The following is a 21,353-nucleotide window of genomic DNA, read 5'->3' as shown; positions in this document are numbered from 1 at the left end:
ACGTTCTGCTGGTAAAGTGCTGCATTACTTGGCCCTCTGCCACCTCTTTTCTTTCTCTCCCTTCTTTCTCTCTTTTCACAACACTCTCAATTTTCCACTTCCTCTTCCCCCTCTCTCCCGTGGTTAGGGCATTTATCTTCCTAACTTTCTGTCCACTTGTCACCTCTGCCACCTCTGTCCCCCACTCTCTTTCTGTGCCAGTAGAGGCCTCAGGAAGTGGGTGGGTGCTGAGTTAGTTTAGCGAACGGAGCAAGACCTGAAAAGAGGGAGAGGGAAGAGGAGGAGGTGTAGGAAGGGAGGATGCTGATTAAAATAATAAACTGCTGCTGGAAAGAGCCGAGCCACTGGCCGGAGTGAGGAAGAGAAAGGGATAAAAAAAAAAAAGAAACGCTGAGGAAGAAAAATAGTTGGTACTCTACTCAAAGGTTCCTCAAAGCAGTGTGAAAGAGGAAGAGAGAAGAGGAAGAACAACTGCTCCCATTACCACTCTGCAAGGAGATCTGCAGTGGACAGGAACTTCTCTGCAGAGCTCCATGACATAGAGACCAGCTTGCCAGACTCTCTCTCCAGGATCGTGATTCTGATCAGGGGCTTCAATCATTGGACACGTGGCCTGGGGCTCCAGAGAGGAGAAGGAGACATTCTTTCACTAACTGGCCCTGCCTTGGCTGTGAATAGAAGGGTGTGAGAGGGAGTCCAGGCTGGGGCAGGGGGCAAGTAGTAGGGCTAAGACTGCATGCCCCTGTCTCTCTCTGTGAGAGTGTGTCTGATGTGTGTTTGCGTTTCCTCTGCAGTGTGTTAGCATTACCTTAGTAAGAGAGGAATGAGAGGTCGGCAGACCATGTGCCTCTTTGTGTTGCCTCCTGTCACCTGAGTGTGTTTGTGTGTGTGTGCAAGGATAGTGTGTTTTGTATCTGAGTAATTGAGAACAAACACTCGTCCCTACCACGGGTTGGAGTGTAAACCTCTTCCTTAGTGACCGGAGAAGCAGTGGAAGAAGGGAGAGAAAAAGGGAAGGAATAAGAGGAAAAGCTTGAACATTTCTTCAGATTCTCAATCTTTCCACCTCAGTCTACAAACCTCTCGACAGCACTTGGATAGTTCCCTCCAGTCTCCAGACCTCTACCCTGACCCCTGGAATTCTATCCCAGCTCAAGGACTTCTTCCCCAGCCTACAGACCACCTCAGACAGCCTGTCACCTCCTACATCCCACCCAGCCTCAGCCCAGCTCTCAGGATATCTAACCCCAGGCTTGAGACATGACAGCAGGATAGCTACGGCTCCCTTCTTAGCCTGTGTTCCATCGAGGAGGATGCTTCTATCATCTAGCCGAGCAGGGCGAACACACACACTGACACACACATGGCGACTAGGGGTAAGTGAAGTGTGTATGTCGCCGGGTTGGATAGCCCGAATTTGTGTTTTGAGCTCTAGATTTAATTGTATTTGTATTTTGGGAACTGTTTTTGACCATATTTTGAATGGATTTGATTGCGGTTCAAGTACTGACCTTGACCCTGTTTTGAAAGCTGGGTTTGACCGTAACCACTGGAGGACTACCCTAACCCCAGCGACCCTTCTGTGCCTTTTGTCCTCTGTGACCTCAGAGATGATGTAGAAGTGAGGGTGAGGGGGAGGAGACTCATCCTAGAGCCGAAGATGATTGGCTGGAACTTCACCTTGCAAGAGCTCCTCAGGAAATTTGAAGAGGTAGAATTGAGATGTTTGACACCTATTTGAGCTCCTATTGGGACAAACTGATCGGAAAGGTTGTTTCTTTTTGATGCCATAGATGAAAGCCCATACTAATTCACTGTAGCCTCTGTAGTCAAACACTCCCCCTCTCTCTCTCCCTCCCTCTCTCCCCTCTGTCTGTGTAGTATAAAGTGGGGCAATCTAAGTGAGTCTGAGGTTTATGAAGTACGTGGAGTTATTATTGAACTCATTAAAGCTTTTGTCACGGTAGCAACATTATTAGAGTGCCCAGAGCGTGGAGGAGTACAGCTAGTCGGCAGCAGAACACATGGGGAGACTGAGATTCCTTCAAGTGCTCTGGTCTCAAATGTCTGGAACGCTGTAGTGCTTCATTTTTTGACTTGCTCGAGGTTTTGCCACTTCTGTCCAGTATTTGTTCACCAAAGCTGCTAGTTGATGTCCAACAGTGCTTTTAGTTTATTTTGTGTGTGTGCTTGTGTTCACGTGTGTGTTTGTCAGTCAGCCATTCTGATAGGTACAGCTCTAGTGCCTTGTTCCTCTGCAAACCAAAATAGGTGTAACATTAGGCCTCCTGGGGACAGTGTCCGCTGTCTGGGCTGCTCACAGCCAGCCAATCTCCCATCCGTTAATGGGTGTGTGACAGGGACACATCCATTATCCACTATCCTTATGCTCCTTCTGTTGCTGTGTCTGAAGAGAAAGAAAAGACACGGCTTTGGTCGTGGGTGTGTGTGTGCCACAGCTATCATTTGGACATGTTTCATCGAATCCTAAACACAGTGGAGGTATTGTATCGTTTTTCAAGTAGCGGTTCAGCCATGGAATGTCTAGAGGTGTGTGTGTGTGTGTGTGTGTGTGTTGTGTGTGTGTGTGTGTGTGTGTGTGTGTGTGTGTGTGTGTGTGTGTGTGTGTGTGTGTGTGTGTGTGTGTGGGTGCTCACTGCTGAAATGGCAGCCACATGTGACCCTCATCTACAGTGTCCTTGTAAGAATAAAGCTGGAAGGTGTGTGTTTATCCCACATACACATATCCGTACCTAAGCTTGGGTTGAGGAAACATGCTTTTCTCTCTCTTCATATTTCGTCCCTCTCTCAAAGTAGCCATTCATGGTGGCAGCACTCAATGACTAGACTATTTGATGCCACAAAGATGTTTGAGTATGCATGTGCATGTGTCACCTTTGCCACCACTCAATGAGAAGGCTATTTCATTGTGTGCGTGTGCGTGTGTGTGTGTGTGTGTGTGTGTGTGTGTGTGTGTGTGTGTGTGTGTGTGTGTGTGTGTGTGTGTGTGTGTGTGTGTGTGTGTGTGTGTGTGTGTGTGTGTGTGTGATCTAAGCATCACCTCGGAAGAAAATTGTTAGAGGAAAATCACTTTGGGAATGAGCTGGAACACATCCAACCGACTCACCGGCACAATGCCTCTCTCTTTCTTTCTCTCTCGCTCTTTCTCACACTCACTCTGAATTATTTCTCGTTATGACCTTTAGTCATTTGATTTGTGGTGGGGAGAAAATTTACTGTGATGGCGAGAGATTCATTGTAGGGCCATTCACCTCTATCCCTTGTGAAAATAACTGACTTCCTCCTTACACTAGGCTAGGTGAGAATAGTCTGCCGCTGTTCCAATGAATTTGTTTATTTTCGAACGGTTCCTAGAGAGCTACCCTCCTGTAGGTGTTCACTCCAACCGTGTTCCTAGAGAGCTACCCTCCTGTATGTTTTCACTCCAACCCTGTTCCTGGAGAGCTACCCTCCTGTAGGTGTTCTCTCCAACCCTGTTCCTAGAGAGCTACCCTCCTGTAGGTTTTCACTCCAACCCCAGTTGTAAATAACCTGATTCAGTTTATCAACCAGCTAATTAGTAGAGTATTAGTATTAGTATGGAAACCCACAATGCTTGGTTAGGGTGTGGAGGGGGTTTCGAATGAATTGGTTCTCTATTGGGAGGCAGAGGAGTTTGGAAAGCGTTTATTTTCAAATCAAATCAAATCCAATTTTATTTGTCATATACACATGGTTAGCAGATGTTAATGCGAGTGTAGCGAAATGCTTGTGCTTCTAGTTCCGACAATGCAGTGATAACCAACAAGTAATCTAACTAACAATTCCAAAACTACTGTCTTATACACAGTGTAAGGGGATAAAGAATATGTACATAAGGATATATGAATGAGTGATGGTACAGAGCAGCATACAGTAGATGGTATCGAGTACAGTATATACATATGAGATGAGTATGTAGACAAAGTAAACAAAGTGGCATAGTTAAAGTGGCTAGTGATACATGTATTACATAAGGATGCAGTCGATGATGTAGAGTACAGTATATACTTATGCATATGAGATGAATAATGTAGGGTAAGTAACATTATATAAGGTAGCATTGTTTAAAGTGGCTAGTGATATATTTACATAATTTCCCATCAATTCCCATTATTAAAGTGGCTGGAGTTGGGTCAGTGTCAATGACAGTGTGTTGGCAGCAGCCACTCAATGTTAGTGGTGGCTGTTTAACAGTCTGATGGCCTTGAGATAGAAGCTGTTTTTCAGTCTCTCGGTCCCAGCTTTGATGCACCTGTACTGACCTCGCCTTCTGGATGATAGCGGGGTGAACAGGCAGTGGTTCGGGTGGTTGATGTCCTTGATGATCTTTATGGCCTTCCTGTAACATCGGGTGGTGTAGGTGTCCTGGAGGGCAGGTAGTTTGCCCCCGGTGATGCGTTGTGCAGACCTCACTACCCTCTGGAGAGCCTTACGGTTGAGGCGGAGCAGTTGCCGTACCAGGCGGTGATACAGCCCGCCAGGATGCTCTCGATTGTGCATCTGTAGAAGTTTGTGAGTGCTTTTGGTGACAAGCCGAATTTCTTCAGCCTCCTGAGGTTGAAGAGGCGCTGCTGCGCTTTCTTCACGACGCTGTCAGTGTGAGTGGACCAATTCAGTTTGTCTGTGATGTGTATGCCGAGGAACTTAAAACTTGCTACCCTCTCCACTACTGTTCCATCGATGTGGATAGGGGTGTTCCCTCTGCTGTTTCCTGAAGTCCACAATCATCTCCTTAGTTTTGTTGACGTTGAGTGTGAGGTTATTTTCCTGACACCACACTCCGAGGGCCCTCACCTCCTCCCTGTAGGCCGTCTCGTCGTTGTTGGTAATCAAGCCTACCACTGTTGTGTCGTCCGCAAACTTGATGATTGAGTTGGAGGCGTGCGTGGCCACACAGTCGTGGGTGAACAGGGAGTACAGGAGAGGGCTCAGAACGCACCCTTGTGGGGCCCCCGTGTTGAGGATCAGCGGGGAGGAGATGTTGTTGCCTACCCTCACCACCTGGGGGCGGCCCATCAAGAAGTCCAGTACCCAGTTGCACAGGGTGGGGTCGAGACCCAGGGTCTCGAGCTTGATGACGAGCTTGGAGGGTACTATGGTGTTGAATGCCGAGCTGTAGTCGATGAACAGCATTCTAACATAGGTATTCCTCTTGTCCAGGTGGGTTAGGGCAGTGTGCAGTGTGGTTGAGATTGCATCGTCTGTGGACCTATTTGGGCGGTAAGCAAATTGGAGTGGGTCTAGGGTGTCAGGTAGGGTGGAGGTGATATGGTCCTTGACTAGTCTCTCAAAGCACTTCATGATGACGGAAGTGAGTGCTACGGGGTGGTAGTCGTTTAGCTCAGTTACCTTAGCTTTCTTGGGAACAGGAACAATGGTGGCCCTCTTGAAGCATGTGGGAACAGCAGACTGGTATAGGGATTGATTGAATATGTCCGTAAACACACCGGCCAGCTGGTCTGCGCATGCTCTGAGGGCGCGGCTGGGGATGCCGTCTGGGCCTGCAGCCTTGCGAGGGTTAACACGTTTAAATGTCTTACTCACCTCCGCTGCAGTGAAGGAGAGACCGCATGTTTTCGTTGCAGGCCGTGTCAGTGGCACTGTATTGTCCTCAAAGCGGGCAAAAAGTTATTTAGTCTGCCTGGGAGCAAGACATCCTGGTCCGTGACTGGGCTGGGTTTCTTCTTGTAGTCCGTGATTGACTGTAGACCCTGCCACATGCCTCTTGTGTCTGAGCCATTGAATTGAGATTCCACTTTGTCTCTGTACTGACGCTTAGCTTGTTTAATAGCCTTGCGGAGGAATAGCTGCATTGTTTATATTCGGACATGTTACCAGACACCTTGCCCTGATTAAAAGCAGTGGTTCGCGCTTTCAGTTTCACGCGAATGCTGCCATCAATCCACGGTTTCTGGTTAGGGAATGTTTTTATCGTTGCTATGGGAACGACATCTTCGACGCACGTTCTAATGAACTCGCACACCGAATCAGCGTATTCGTCAATATTTTTATCTGACGCAATACGAAACATGTCCCAGTCCACGTGATGGAAGCAGTCTTGGAGTGTGGAGTCAGCTTGGTCTGACCAGCGTTGGACAGACCTCAGCGTGGGAGCCTCTTGTTTTAGTTTCTGCCTGTAGGCAGGGATCAGCAAAATGGAGTCGTGGTCAGCTTTTCCGAAAGGGGGGCGGGGCAGGGACTTATATGCGTCGCGGAAGTTAGAGTAACAATGATCCAAGGTTTTACCACCCCTGGTTGCGCAATCGATATGCTGATAAAATTTAGGGAGTCTTGTTTTCAGATTAGCTTTGTTAGCTACAATGAATGCAGCCTCCGGATAAATGGTTTCCAGTTTGCAAAGAGTTAAATAAAGTTTGTTCAGAGCCATCGATGTGTCTGCTTGGGGGGGGATATATACGGCTGTGATTATAATCGAAGAGAATTCTCTTGGAAGATAATGCGGTCTACATTTGATTGTGAGGAATTCTAAATCAGGTGAACAGAAGGATTTGAGTTCCTGTATGTTTCCTTCATCACACCATGTCTCGTTAGTCATGAGGCATACGCCCCCGCCACTCTTCTTACCAGAAAGATGTTTGTAGAGTAGAGGTAGAGTACATTTGAAAGATTTTTAAACTGCTCTGCCCTCTTTGCTTTTCTAGCTGTCCCTCCACACTCGCATGACCAGCTAGTACACTCATACGGCTCTCTCTCCATCATTCTCTCTCTCCTTCACCCCTCTCCATTCCCACCATTTTAAAGCTAATAGAAAATGACAAGCAGAGTATTTTGTTGGTTTGATTTTGACTATTCAATTATATGTGTGAAGCTCTGTACTTTATGTAACACTGTAATGATAACACAGACTTGTTCAAACTCAAACCTCTCTCTGTTTCTCTGTAGGATATCCAGGCAGAGATCGATGCCCATAATGATATCTATAAGAGTGTGGACGGGAATAAGCCCAAGATGGTCAAGTCCCTGGGGACGTCTGAGGAGGCAGTGTTTCTGCAGCACCGACTGGACGACATGAACCAGCGCTGGAGCGACCTCAAGACCAAATCTGCAAACATACGGTCAGTCCCATAATACTAAACAACACATCTTTGCTAACATAATACGGTCATTACTGTACTATACTGATAACATATGGTCAGTACTGTACAGACCTGGGTTGAAATACTATTTCTCAATTGCTTTTACATACATTTCGTAGTAAGTGTTCAGATGTTTTTGTTTTGTTGAAAAGACAAGTAGTGGAATATTGGAATATATTTGTAAATAGGGTATTTATAGGAAATTATAAAAATATGTATTTCAAATACTAGCAGTAGAAGTAGTTGATTCGGGCCACATTATTTTAAAATACTCCAATACACAGAAAATAAGTATTTAACACTAGAACCGCTATAGGGGGAAAATCTGCCAAAAAACAAACAAACGTCCCGCTCCTTCCCTGACTTTTCCTAAATATTTGTATTTTACATTGCTCAGTTGTCAGAATCTTTTAATCACAAACAGAAAAGTATTTAATGCCTGTTTAACAGTTTTCTCCACACCTATTCCTACCTTAACTGGACAAATGCGCTGTAGGACGTTGGTAACCAGCCAGGCACTGTTTCTCTCCTCACTGAATTAATGATGGAAATGGTTGAATAGGCGATAGAACCTGAAATTGTGCACGTTACAATTTAATTTGGCTGATTTTCCTTCACTCTGCGCTCCGACTCATCCCAAACCATCTCAATTTGGTTGAGGTCAGGTGATTGTGGAGGCCAGGTCATCTGATACAGCACTCCATCACTCTCCTTCTTGGTCAAATTGCCCTTACACAGCCTGGAGGTGTGTTGGGTCATTGTCCTGTTGAAAAACAAATGATAGTCCCACTAATCCCAAACCAGATGGGATGGCGTATCGCTGCAGAATGCTGTGGTATCCATGCTGGTTAAGAGTGCCTTGAATTCTAAATAAATCACAGACAGTGTCACCAGCAAAGCACCCCCACACCAATACACCTCCTCCTCCATGCTTTACCGTGGGAACCACACAATGCGGAGATCATCTGTTCACCCGCACAAGGTCTCACAATGACACGGCGGTTGGAACCAAAAATCTCCAATTCTAATGTTCATTGCTCGTGTTTCTTGGCCCAAGCAATTCTCTTCTTCTTATTGGTGTTTTTTAGTAGTGGTTTCTTTGCAGCAATTCGACCATGAAGGCCTGATTCACACCAGTCTCCTCCGAACAGTTGATGTTGAGATGTGTCTATCACTTGAACTCTGTGAAGCATTTATTTGGGCTGCAATTTCTGAGGCTGGTAACTAATGAACTTCTCCTCTGCAGCAGAGGTAACTCTGTGTTTTCCATTCCTGTGGTGGTTCTCATGAGAGCCAGTTTCATCATAGATCTTAATGGTTTTTGAGACTGCGCATGAAGAAACGTTCAAAGTTCTTGAAATTGTCCTTATTGTCTGACCTTAATTTGTTAACTTCTTGCGTCGAGCAATCCCGTATCCGGGATTTTGGATTTTGGATGAAAAACGTTCCCGTTTTAAACAAGATATTTTGTCACGAAAAGATGCTCGACTATGCATATAATTGACACCTTTGGAATGAAAACACTCTGACGTTTCCAAAACTGCAAAGATATTGTCTGTGAGTGTCACAGAACTAATGCTACAGGCGAAACCAAGATGGAATTTCATACAGGAAGTGATCCAGATTTTGGAGGCGCTGTGTTCCAATGTCCCCTTATATGGCTGTGAATGCGCAAGGAATGAGCCTACACTTTCTGTCGTTTACCCAAGGTGTTTGCAGCATTGTGACGTATTTGTAGGCATATCATTGGAAAATTGACCATAAGAGACTACATTTACCAGGTGTCCGCTCGGTGTCCTCCGTCAAAACTATTGCGTAATCTCCAGGTGCGTGCATTTTTCCATTTTGAACAGAGGAGAAACCAAACTGCCATCTCTGATTTATCATTGAATAGATATGTGAAAGACACCTTGTTTTCTTTCCAAAGCTGTCAATAGTCGAGCATCTTTTCATGACAAAATATCTTGTTTAAAACGGGAACGTTTTTTTATCCAAGAATGAGAAGAGCGCCCCCTATATCAAAGAAGTTAAAGTGATGATTGACTATTATATGGACTTGGTCTTTTACCAAATAGGGCTATCTTCTGTATACCACCCCTACCTTGTCACAACACAACTGAAATGCATTATGATGAAAATAAATTCCACAAATTACCTCTTAAGAAGGCACACATGTTAATTGAAATGCATTCCAGGTGACTACCTCATGAAGCTGGTTGAGAGAATGCCAAGAGTGTGCAAAGCGGTCATCAAGGCAAAGGGCGGCTATTTGAAGAATCTCACATATAAAATCTATTTTGATTTGTTAAACACTTTTTTTGGTTTTGATGTCTTCACTATTATGCTACAATGTAAAAATAAAGAAAATGAAAGAAAACCCTTGAATGAGTAGGTGTTCTAAACCATGTCATAACCATGCTGACTTGTTTGTTGATTAAACCATTCAATAAACTGTAACTGGAGCATGTATGCTTTATTTGCCTCTGTTGAGAGTTATAACCATTATGGTGTCACAGAACTCTTCAGGACCTGAACAGTGGAGGAGCGACCACAACCTTGGCATAAATAAAAAGAGATTATTATTATTATTATGAGAGAGTGGAAGATGTTCCGAGAGTGAAAGAGAGATGGAGGGAGAGTGTGAAGGTGGCACGGGCAAGGTGGAGATGTTGATAGGAGCAAAGGTTGTGAAGGGGAAGAGAAGGTGTGGTGAGCGAAGGAGAAAAGTCATATGTGAGGAACAGTGAAGGTAGGTTACAATGTACTGGAAAACATTAGATCAAGAGGTAGATGCAGAGTGAGGGTGAAATATGTTATGAGAGGATAAGGTAGGAGCAGGTGAAGATCAACACTTCACAGCCTGATAGCCCCAACTACTACTACTAGGGGGCAAAAGAGACACAGATGGAGTGGAATAAGACAGAAACACTGCAAAGTTCCATAAAGATAACAGCATATTCATAAGAGCACTAGTATTCCCTATAAACCTTGTAACTCTGTGTATCTCCATAGGATGCAAGGCTGAGCTGTCAGCAGGTTGTGCGTGTGTATGTGTGTGTGTGTGCGTGTGTGTGTGCTGTGTTCGTGCATGCACTGTGCCTGTGCATGCAAGCGCATGGGTGTGTGTGCCGCAATGTGTGTACTATTTAGAGCACATTATGTCTTAATTACTGTACATAATAATAATGAGTAGCTGCTATGAAACGTTGCTGCTGTACATAATGGTCAGGTGCATTACGGTGAGTGGAGGATGTCAAAACAAAACATTTAAGAACACACACATTAAATAATAATACACATTATGCTGTATATCCACACACTTTGATGCACACAATGCACCAACCCACATACACTCCAAGTATAAGTGGTTTTGGCTGCCCTCCAGAGAGAGTAGATTTCCCCTCTAATGCTCACTTGTCTCCAGGTCTTAGTGCTTCAAGATGCTGGACAAGAGATATCCAGCAAACGTGCTACTTTGAAATGCGGCCAACTGTAATGGTTGACACACCATTCCCCCCCAACCTCACCAGTCTAGCCATGGCCTAACCATGTTATTCTGTTGTAGTATCCACTAGGACTTGTATGGCTGGTTTCACCTTCTGCTTATATGGAGACACGAAACTTAGAGGCCTTGAGGTTTGTGTGTTGCCCTGAGAGTCACACCATGTAAAGACTTAAAAAATGGGACCCGGTGCTTCTCTACTTGCTCACTCAGCATTAAGGAAATAGATTGGGGGTATGGCCAGGCAATAGATTAGAGTCCTGTCCAGGGGGTATTCTTGTGCCTCAGGCTACAGAACCCAGGAGATAGGAGACTCCTGCTTCTCTGAGTCGTTCAGGCACACACTAGGCAATCTAAGACCTGTGCAACTTACTTTTTACATGGAGATGGACCTGACCATGTCATAACATTCTTGTAACCATGTTTCGACCAGGTTATAACCGTATTGTGAACATATTTTACCGGGGTTGCAACTGTGTTTTAACCATATTTTAACCATGTTATGGCCATTTGTTTCCAGGGCTCACCTGGAGGCGAGTGCGGAGCGTTGGAGTCGTCTTCAGAGCCTGCTGGAGGAGCTGTGGAGGTGGATCTGTCTGAAGGAGAAGGAACTGGCCAAACAGATGCCCATAGGAGGAGATGTCCCCACCCTTCTGCAGCAGCACAACCACTGCAAGGTCAGTACCGTAACACAACTTTTACACAGTCATTACCATGCCTGCTTCCAGGAATTGTGTACAGATCCTTGCGACATGGGGCTGTGCATCATCATGCTGAAACATGAGGTGATGGCGGCGGATGAATGGCACTACAATGGGCCTCAGGATCTCGTCACGGTATCTCTGTGCATTTAAATTGCCATCAATAAAATGAAATTGTGTTCGTTGTCCGTAGCTCATGCCTGCCCATACCATAACACCACCGCCACCATGGGGCACTCTGTTCACAACGTTGACATCAGCAAACCGCTCGCCCACATGGCGTACTGCCAACTTCTCTAAAAGGACGTTAGAGGTAGAGAAATGGTAGAGAAATGGTCGAGAAATCAACATTAAATTATCTGGCAGCAGCTCTGGTGAACATTCCTGAAGTCACCATGCCAATTGCACGCTCCCTCAAAACTTGAGACATCTGTAACATTGTGTTGTGTGACAAAACTGTACATTTTAAAGTAGCCTTTTATTGTCCCAGCACAATGCTTCTTGATATGCCACACCTGTCAGAAGAATGATTATCTTGGCAAAGGAGAAAATCTCACTAACAGGGATGTAAGCAAATTTGTACTCAAAATATGAGAGAAGAAAGCTTTTAGTGCATATGGAACATTTCTGGGATCTTTTATTTCAGCTCATGAAACATGGGACCAACACTTTACATGTTGCTTTTTTATTTTGGTGCACGATACATACAGTAAATGTATGGGTATATGGAAATTGGAGGTCTGAATGGAGGCTTATGAAGATACAGGGAAATGTCCGGAAGGTAGGAAGGAAGTAAGGAAGCTAAGCCACTCCCATGAATAAAGAGGAAGATACAGGAGGGCCTGAGCAGAGTGGAAAGGAGAGGGAGAAAAGGATGATGAAACGACGGTCGGAGAAATCAAGCAAGACAGAAAGAGCGATGGAGAAGAAGTGAGAGAGGAGTGCGAGAGAAGGATGATGTTAATGGAGAGACAGGCGTAGAAGCAGAGGAGGTGGCGAGATTGAGATGAAGAGCTCAGGAGGGAGTAAAGAGACATTTTCTGAATCCCTCAAAGAGAACGATAGAACCGTTGCATTTTTATTGGGGCACATCAATCCGTACATCACCAAGTCAACAACATAATTTCTCCTCCGTTTTTATGAATACAGCTAGTTGTTTACAGTACATATAGATGAATGTAAACAAATGAAAGGGCGGAAAAGGAAGACATTTTGTTATTCCGGGGCGGGTGTTGCCCGACAGTGCTCTTTTCCTCCTCCAGATTGTGTCTGTGTTTTTGTCTGCTGATAATAGCTTTTATTAATCACACATTCAATTATCCAATAAAAGCCCTGTGTAAGCGTCTCACTGATTAAACTCATCAATCAGCTTTATTAAATTAACCGATTTTAGAGCGGGAGAGAGAGGCGTAGGGGGGGAGAGGGGGAAGAGAAGAGAGCACTTGTGGCCTTTTTTTAATCACTCTACTTTTATCTCCCTGCAACAGTTGTCATTTTCTTCTCAGTGTGGGCAGAAGCTACAACAATATGTTGTATGTAAGTATATAATTAAAACTGAGTGAAGTATATAATTAAAAGGAGTGATTAGGAGTGTGTGCCTGCTATTTACTGGCTTTGAAGGGGGTTAATTAACTCACTGTTTCTGGAGGCTTAAGTTTCGAGTGTTGTTGTCCTCATTTTGCTAATATTACTGTCAGTTGAGAGGCTAAACCAAGCTAACATTTTTACACAGCCTATGTTAAACTATGGAAGCCAAAGTTGAAGCTAATATAATCTGTATAGCTACGCTAAAATGGTTTAATCACACTGTCTGTGTGATTGATTAGCACCATTTGTACCTGGGTGGGCAGGTTGTAAAGTAAAATGAAATTAAACTGCTGCGTTGCCACAACCTTATCTCTCTCAGAGGGAGAAAGAGAGAGTGAGAGAGAGAGATAGAGAGAAAGAACCAGAGAGAGAGTGAAACAGAGAGAGCAGAGAGAGACTTTCTGACTTTGAACTTCTCTGAATAATTACCTATCATTGATGACTTAACTTTTAATTTGTTTATCCTTATTTAACTTTAGAAACCTCGAGTGTTGAGGGATTCCTATGAATCTGAATTGAGCCTGGTGAACTAAAGTCCTTTATTGTGTTGGTTGGCATTCAGTTTGTTTACTTAGCAAAGCCAAGTCTCGAATGTCATGTCTTACTGGGTTGTAGGGGAGCTTTCTGACTTTTGAGGGGCCAGGGCCAGAGGTAGAGAAGTACCCTTCGTTTGGATGAAACTGCCTTGAAGATTTTCTATCATATTTATTTTAGTGCCCAGAGCCTCTGTAGGAAGCAGTTTACATTGTAGGTGAGCCGTCCCTAACGCAGGCGATACCTTCAATCCAGCATGAATGAAAAACTACACTCAAAAACTACACTTAGATACACCACCCCATTCACAAAGCTGGTTTGCTCCTTTTTTTCCTTCTTTTTTTAAAACTAGGCAAGTCAGTTAAGAACAAATTCTTATTTGCAATGACGGCCTACACCGGCCAAACCCGGATGCCGCTGGGCCAATTGTGCGCCAGCCTATGGGACTCCCAATCACAGCAGGTTGTGATACAGCCTGGATTTGAACCAGGGTGTCTGTAGTGACACCTCTACCACTGAGATGCAGTGCCTTAGACTGCTGTCCCACGGGAGCTCATACAGCCAGCAAGTCATGTGGCCATGGCTTGCTATGTAAAGCAGGCAGACAGGCATCAAGGCATTCAGTTACTGCTTGATTGAACATTAGAATGGACAGTTCTGTGGGGAAAACAGCTCGTTGATGAGAGGTAGAAGGAGAATGGCAAGAATCGTGCAAGCTAACAGGCGGGCCACAAACAAACAAAATAACAGCACAGTACAACAGTGGTGTGCAGAACGGCATCTCAAAATGCACACCTCATCAGTCATTGTCACGGATTGGCTATTGCAGCAGACGACCAGACCAGGTTCCAATCCTATCAGCTATGTCTTCCAGAGTTAGCATGATTCTGCTTCAATTCACACTGACCGCCTTGAGGAGAGGGGAAGTGAAAGGGAGGAGAGGCCGGATTCATGGAGGTCTGAAAATAGCCTTCTCTCCTCTCTACTGTGTTGTAATGCTATCATCTCCTCATCTGCACAGGGTAGGGGCCGATAAGACCGTCTTCTCTGCTGTTTTGTACACAACACACAGTCAAGGTCACGTCTCACAAGATACACTCCAGGCTTACAGTGCATTGAAAAAATGTCATCCTGGGGGAATTTTTGTCCCTGTAGCACCACTTATTCTGCTCTTAGTTGAAGAATAACATTTTTCTGAAGAGTCACAAATCTGTTAGTGTTAGTGCCAAAACCAATACTGCAACTACTGTATCAGAGAGGAGAGAAGTTAACAGAAGACTGTGTCAACCTCTTTGCCTTTCATGTATCTTGTTTCCCTATTTTCTCCTCCTCAGACAGATCGGAATCTCTTATCTCATCACGGCAATTGAGGAAAGTTGTTTTACTTCCTCTTGAAAGGGGGTGCATCAGCTTGTGTTTTAATGGTTGTTTTCCACTTTGAGTGTTTTTCCTCAAGGCCCTGTCCATAAGTAGGCAAGACAAACACGTTTTCACGATTTCAGTAATATCATCAAAATCAAGAACTCATTCAGTAGTTTTACCTGATTAAGTAGAATCCTGTAAAAAAAATGTTAAAACAATTATTTATATTCCTAAAACATAAGTTGAAACTGATGCTGTTGCTCAATCGATTTTGTGATGACTTTAAACTTTTATAGCATCATCACCAATCTGAGGTTTTACAAAAGTGTGTATTTCCTGTTATTATTGTGTGGTGAAAATGTTCCGTCTGTGTAATGTAGTAGTAACGTGTTCCGTCCACCATTGGGGACATATGCATAATATAACATAATTCAATATTTCGTCAGGAAGATATTTGAAGACACGGCTATTTTTATACCCACTGCCAATGCCGACAAACTTTCAATTTCCCTCTTTTATTTTTATATAAAGGCACATGAATCACCTCTGCCTCTCAATGTCCTTGTCTTCCCTTACTTCATTCATTTCCTCAACTCTGCCAAAGTAGAAATTAAATATATTATTATGTAGAAAATATATATTCTAAAATCTGATTTGACATGAAGCATACTCGAATATAACTGTTAATGTTTCCTTTTTTGTAAGTATTCCCATATGTCTGTTAATCTTGGTACTACCCATCCCGGATCCGGGAGCGTTGTCATCAACTGACACTAATTAGCATAACGCAAGCAACGGACATAAATATTACTAGAAAATATTCCTATTCATGAAATCACAAGTTAAATATATTGAAACACAGCTTAGCCTTTTGTTAACCTCTTGCTCCTACCTGACACGCAGGCGTCCCATCTAGACATCTGGAAATGCAAATGCGCTACGCAAATGCGCTACGTTCATTAAAATACACATGCAGGGTATTGAATTAAAGGTACACTCGTTGTGAATCCAGGCAACAAGTCAGATTTTTTAAATGCTTTTCGGCGAAAGCATGAGAAGCTATTATCTGATAGCATGTAACACCCCAAAAGACCCGCAGGGGACGTAAACAAAATAATTAGCATAGTCGTCGCTACACAAACCGCACAAATAAAATATAAAACATTCATTACCTTTGACCATCTTCTTTATTGGCACTCCTAGATGTCCCATAATCACTATTGGGTCTTTTTTTCGATTAAATCGGTCCATATATAGATATATATTTCCATTTTCAGTGATCAGATTTTCCTGCGCTTTTCGATGAAACGCACGTTCTGTTATAGTCACAGCCGTGATTTAACCAGTTTTATAAACGTCTGAGTGTTTTCTATCCACACATACTAATCATATGCATATACTCCTGGCATGAGCAGCAGGGCGCTGAAATGTTGCGCGATTTTTAACAGAATGTTCGAAAAAGTAGGGGGTAGGAGTAACAAGTTAATCACCCTGTCATCTCAGATTTTGAAAATATGCTTCACAGCCAAAAGGAAGACAAGCATTTGTGTAAGTTTATCGATAGCCTAGCATAGCATTATGCCTAGCTAGCAGCAGGCAACCTGGTCACGAAAATCAGAAAAGCAATCAAATTAAATTGTTTACCTTTGATGGGCTTCGGATGTTTTCACTCACGAGACTCCCAGTTAGATAGCAAATGTTTTTTCCAAAAATATTATTTTTGTAGCCAAAAATAACTCTGTTCGTTCTTCACGTTTGGCTGAGAAATCGACCGGAAATTGCGGTCACGACAACGGCGAAAAGTATTCCAAATGAGCTCCATAATATCGACAGTAACATGGTAAACGTTGTTTATAATCAATCCTCAAGGTGTTTTTCAAATATCTATTTGATAATATATCACCCGGGACAGATGGCTTTTTAGTAGAGAGAAACAATGGCCGCATTTGTCCTTTACGCACAAAATACTCTGAGAGACTTCAGCTGACCACTGACGCAATGTTGACGTTCAGGCTCATTTTTCAAAATAAAAGCCTGCAACTATGTATTGTGACACTAGACTAATTAGGGAAGCCATATAAAAAGGAATCTGGTTGATATCTCATTCACTGCTCAATAGGGACGCATAGGAATGCCGAGGTTTGTAAATAAGAGTCACTTCTTGATTGGATTTTTCTCAGGCTTTCGCCTGCAATATCAGTTCTGTTATACTCACAGACAATATTTTTACAGTTTTGGAAACTTTCGAGTGTTTTCTATCCTATGCTGTCAATTATATGCATATTCTAGCATCTTTTCCTGGCAAAATAGCCTGTTTACCTAGGGAAAGTTATTTTTCCAAAAATGAAAATAGTGCCCCCTATATTCAAGAGGTGTTAAGAAATGTATCCTACTACAACACTCAACCCAGCATGCTTTCATAATCTCTTCAACGCTACTCTCTCTTCCTCATCTCATCCTGTCTGATTAAACCATAAGCCTTTATAAAACAGCAAGGCCCACAATTGTCACACCGTGATCTGTTTCACCTGTCTTTGTGATTGTCTCCACCCCCCTCCAGGTGTCGCCCATCTTCCCCATTATCCCCTGTGTATTTATATCTGTGTTCTCTGTTTTTCTGTTGCCAGTTCGTTTTGTTTCTTCGAGCCTACCAGCGTTTTTCACCCTGCTCCTTTCTCTCGATTGTGCCTGTTTCCTGGTTTTCCCGGTGTTGACCATTCTGCCTGACCTGACCCTGAGCCTGCCTGCTGTTCTGTACCTTTGCCCCACCTATCTGAATTACTGACCTCTGCCTGCCCTGGACCTGTCTTTTGCCTGCCCCTGATCGATGAATAAACTGTTGTTACTTTGACATTGTCTGCACCTGGGTCTTACCTGAAATGTAATGTCAACATAATGTAGTTCCTCTTTATTTCTCCCTGACACGTCCTCTCACAAAGCAATCACACAGCCCGTTAGGCATCAGAGGCCCCCTGGGGTTCCGGCTGCTATATCAAAACAAGAATAATTACTCTGGTACATGTAGTCCTGCTTTCCCCTTCTTCCTCTCGTCCCTTGTAGTGGATGTTTTGGCACACATGTTAGTTTGGCTCCCGAGTGGCGCAGCGGTCTAAGGCACCGCATCTCAGTGCAAGAGGCGTCACTACAGTCCCTGGTTCAAATCCAGGCTGTGTCACATCAGGCCGTGATTGGGATTCCTATAGGGTGTCGTCGGGGTTTGGCTGGGGTAGGCCGTCATTGTAAATAAGAATGACTTGCCTAGTTAAATAAATAATTGTTATTTAGAGAGTGACCGCTACTCATTTAGAGAGTGACCGCTAGTCCCCACCAGACTAACCTGTGTGTGTGTGTGTGTGTGTGTGTGTGTGTGTGTGTGTGTGTGTGTGTGTGTGTGTGTGTGTGTGTGTGTGTGTGTGTGTGTGTGTGTGTGTGTGTGTGTGTGTGTGTGTGAAGGGAGGATGTGGGGGAGAAAGAGAGAGGATAGTGGAAAGGATGGTAGAGTGACTGAGTTAGTGAAATAAGACACAAAAATATAGTGTGTGTGAGAAAGAGGGTGAGAGAGGGAGTGTATGACAGAGAGAATGTTTGGGTGATATAATTTGGTATCAGTGAGTCCTCTGATGAAACCTGCAGGCTGCTGTGTTGTGTGAACGTCTCACTTTATTCTAAATCGCTCATTTAATTTCACTATGACCTCAGGGAAATCTCATTTGACCCGTCTTTCCCTCCTTCAATCGCTGCTCCTGCTATCTTCCTCTTTCTCTCTCTTTCTTCTCGATCTCTTGTTGTCTCTTTCGATGAGAGAAGGTTAGATAGGGAGCACATTCTGAATTGATGCCATCACCTGAATAGATGTTGAGATTATTGTTTACAGTGCTGGGATGAGGTGAGACCCATCTCAGTATAGTCTAGACGCCCGTTCCTTTGAATGGAAAATGTCTTGTTGTCGAATGTAAGGTGGGGTTGAATAAAGTGAGATTTTATTTTTTTACTTGTTTGATATGGAGATGGTAAATTTTGTAGTGGATAGGCTGCCATAGGAATCTGAACAGTGGGGAAAATAAGGTTCACATAGAGTTCAAAACGTTGATGATACTGGGAGATGAAAACTATGATTCCAATACAGGCACTTCCACTGAGGCACTTGGACATTTAGAGATAAAGAGGGTCCTTGCAGTATCTATCATTTTGATGAAAACAACACTATTATTGCTTGAGTTCACTAATGTGCAGAAAGTGTGTGTTCATAGATGCCAAACAAGTTGACCAAGAAAAAAAATATACAAATGAATTTATCTTTTCTCTCTCTCTTTCGTCACTCAGTGACTTTCGAAGTGGCACAGTCATAGGATGGCACCTTTCCAACAAGTCAGTTTGTCAAATTCCTGCCCTGCTAAATCTGCCCCGGTCAACTGTAAGTGCTATTAATTGTGAAGTGTAAACGTCCAGGAGCAACAACGGCTCAGCTGCGAAGTGGTAGGCCACACAAGCTCACAGAATAGGACCGTCGAGTGCTGAAGCGTGTAAAATCTTCTCACTATCAAGTTCCAAACTGCCTCTGGAAGCAACGTCAGTACAATAACTGTTCGTCGGGAGCTTCATGAAATGGGTGTCCATGGCCGAGCAGCGGCACACAAGCCTAAGATCATCATTCACAATGTCAAGCGTTGGCTGGAGGCGTGTAAAGCTCGCTGCCATTGGACTGGAAACATGTTCTCTGGAGTGCTGAAACATGCTACACCATCCTGCAGTCTGACGGACGAATCTGGGATGCCAGGAGAACTCTACCTGCCCGAAGGAATAGTCCCAACTGTAAAGTTTGGTGGAGGAGGAATAATAGTCTGGGGCTGTTTTTCATGTTTCGTGCTTGGCCTCTTAGTTCCAGTGAAGGGAAATATTAACGCTACAGCATACAATGACATTCTAGACAATTCTGTGCTTCCTACTTTGTGGCAATAGTTTGGAGAAGGCCCTTTCCTGTTTCAGCATGACAATGCCCCTGTGCACAAAGCGAGGTGCATACAGAAATTATTTGTAGAGATTGATGTGGAAGAACTTGACTGGCCTGCACAGAGTCCTGACCTCAACCACTGAAACACATTTGAGATTAATTTGGAACGCCAACTGCGAGCCAGGCCTAATCGGTCAACATCAGTGCCCGACCTCACTAATGCTCTTGTGGCTGAATGGAAGCAAGTCCCCACATCAACGTTCCAGCAGTGGAAAGCCTTCCCAGAAGAGTGGAGGTTGTTATAGCAGCAAAGGGGAACCAACTCCATGTTAATGCCCATGATTTTGAAATTAGATGTTTGATGAGCAGGTGTCCACATACCTTTGGTCGTGTAGTGTATCTCACCGGCAAAAGCATCTGAGTGAACGAAACAGCACCCCTCTGTCTCAGGATGTGTAGCGTATCTATCTGATGTTGTCTGGTCAGAAAGAGTATGACATTGTTTCCGCCTGTAGCATTGAATGCCAAGGAAGCCAGCGAGCATTTGGCCTCCCTTGATAGAAAAACATTATAGAATATTAGACAACCTGAACTGAGTGAGCTGAGCTGTGAATGGTCCAGGCGCAACAAAGAAAAGTGTCAAAGGAAGCCAGTTTGGATTTGGCTTCAGACCAATCACATCAGAAGCCAAACATAATTGACAGGAAAAAAATTGAATTGTTGCATCTCGTTGTGTCGATGTCCTTTGTGGCAAGCTAGTAAGTTAAAATCTCCCCTTTCCTAAATTAGCCATGGCTGGAGGTTTGGACTAGTGGTTTTACTTAATTTGCACTGCTCGCCAATGATTACAACGGCGATTCTGATCCAACCATTAATTCATACATTGTAAATGTAAATTGTGCCCCTGACCAGAGAGGATGGAAGTTCAATTCCTAACTTGATGTAGTATGCAAATGTTTACTTGCTGGCCTGGCACATCGTTGCCCATGAGGTGAGTCTAGCAAACAAACATTTTAACCAAGTAGGACAACAAAAACTAAAAGCATGTGCTGTATGAGTCATGGACTGTTTAGGCAACATGAAAGAGGAGAATGGCATTGGCCTTTCTCTACGAGTAGGGTGAGTCAACATGTTTTTCCTACTTGTGCGCGCACACACAGAGAAATCAGTACCATGGACAGCCACATCATATCTAGCTTATGTTGATTGGACTAAATCATTTTTGGATTCTTTTAGTTTTCACCTTTTTAGACTAAGCATAGGTGATTAGATGATGTTGAAGTAGAAATGGTGCTGGAATAGTGGAGGCAGCTCCTGTTTTCTTTGCATCTTGGTAACTACGTGGTTCTAAATCATTAGTTGTTTAGTAGTCCGAAAATGTCAGAAGCATTACCGTGCTTGACCATGTTGGAGGTCATTTAACTGTTTGTTACATGCAATATGTTTTTTGGACTTTTGTTATATGCATATGAACTCCTCTTTAAATCTGCGTATTCCTTCAAAGCTCAGTTGTCCTGAGTCTGCACAACTCTGCCAGGACCTAGGATCAAGAGAGACGCTCAAGTGTTTTAGTACTA

General features: G+C 43.8%; 1 protein-coding gene across 5 annotated transcripts in view; it reads left to right on the top strand.

Moving 5' to 3' along the window:
* Window positions 1-21,353, top strand: part of LOC118398379 (utrophin-like) — a 176,033-nt gene that overhangs the window by 51,096 nt on the left and 103,584 nt on the right. For 4 of the 5 annotated variants that reach the window (XR_008071034.1, XR_008071033.1, XM_052470692.1 and 1 more), the window contains exons 2-3: window positions 6,946-7,118; window positions 11,162-11,318. Coding sequence is in view for 2 of the 5 variants with exons in the window: in XM_052470692.1 (XP_052326652.1) it covers window positions 6,946-7,118; window positions 11,162-11,318 (330 nt within the window). In the remaining 3 variants the exon portion in view is untranslated. Of the gene's footprint in view, window positions 1-308; window positions 1,377-1,608; window positions 1,712-6,945; window positions 7,119-11,161; window positions 11,319-21,353 lie in introns of those variants that run through there. The other variant, XR_004828614.2, reaches the window with a different exon arrangement.

The sequence above is a fragment of the Oncorhynchus keta genome, chromosome 19 (genome assembly GCF_023373465.1).
Source record: "Oncorhynchus keta strain PuntledgeMale-10-30-2019 chromosome 19, Oket_V2, whole genome shotgun sequence".
NCBI classification, from domain to species: domain Eukaryota; kingdom Metazoa; phylum Chordata; class Actinopteri; order Salmoniformes; family Salmonidae; genus Oncorhynchus; species Oncorhynchus keta.
Note: the sequence above shows the minus strand (reverse complement) of the source record. Positions and strands in the feature narration are given on the sequence as shown.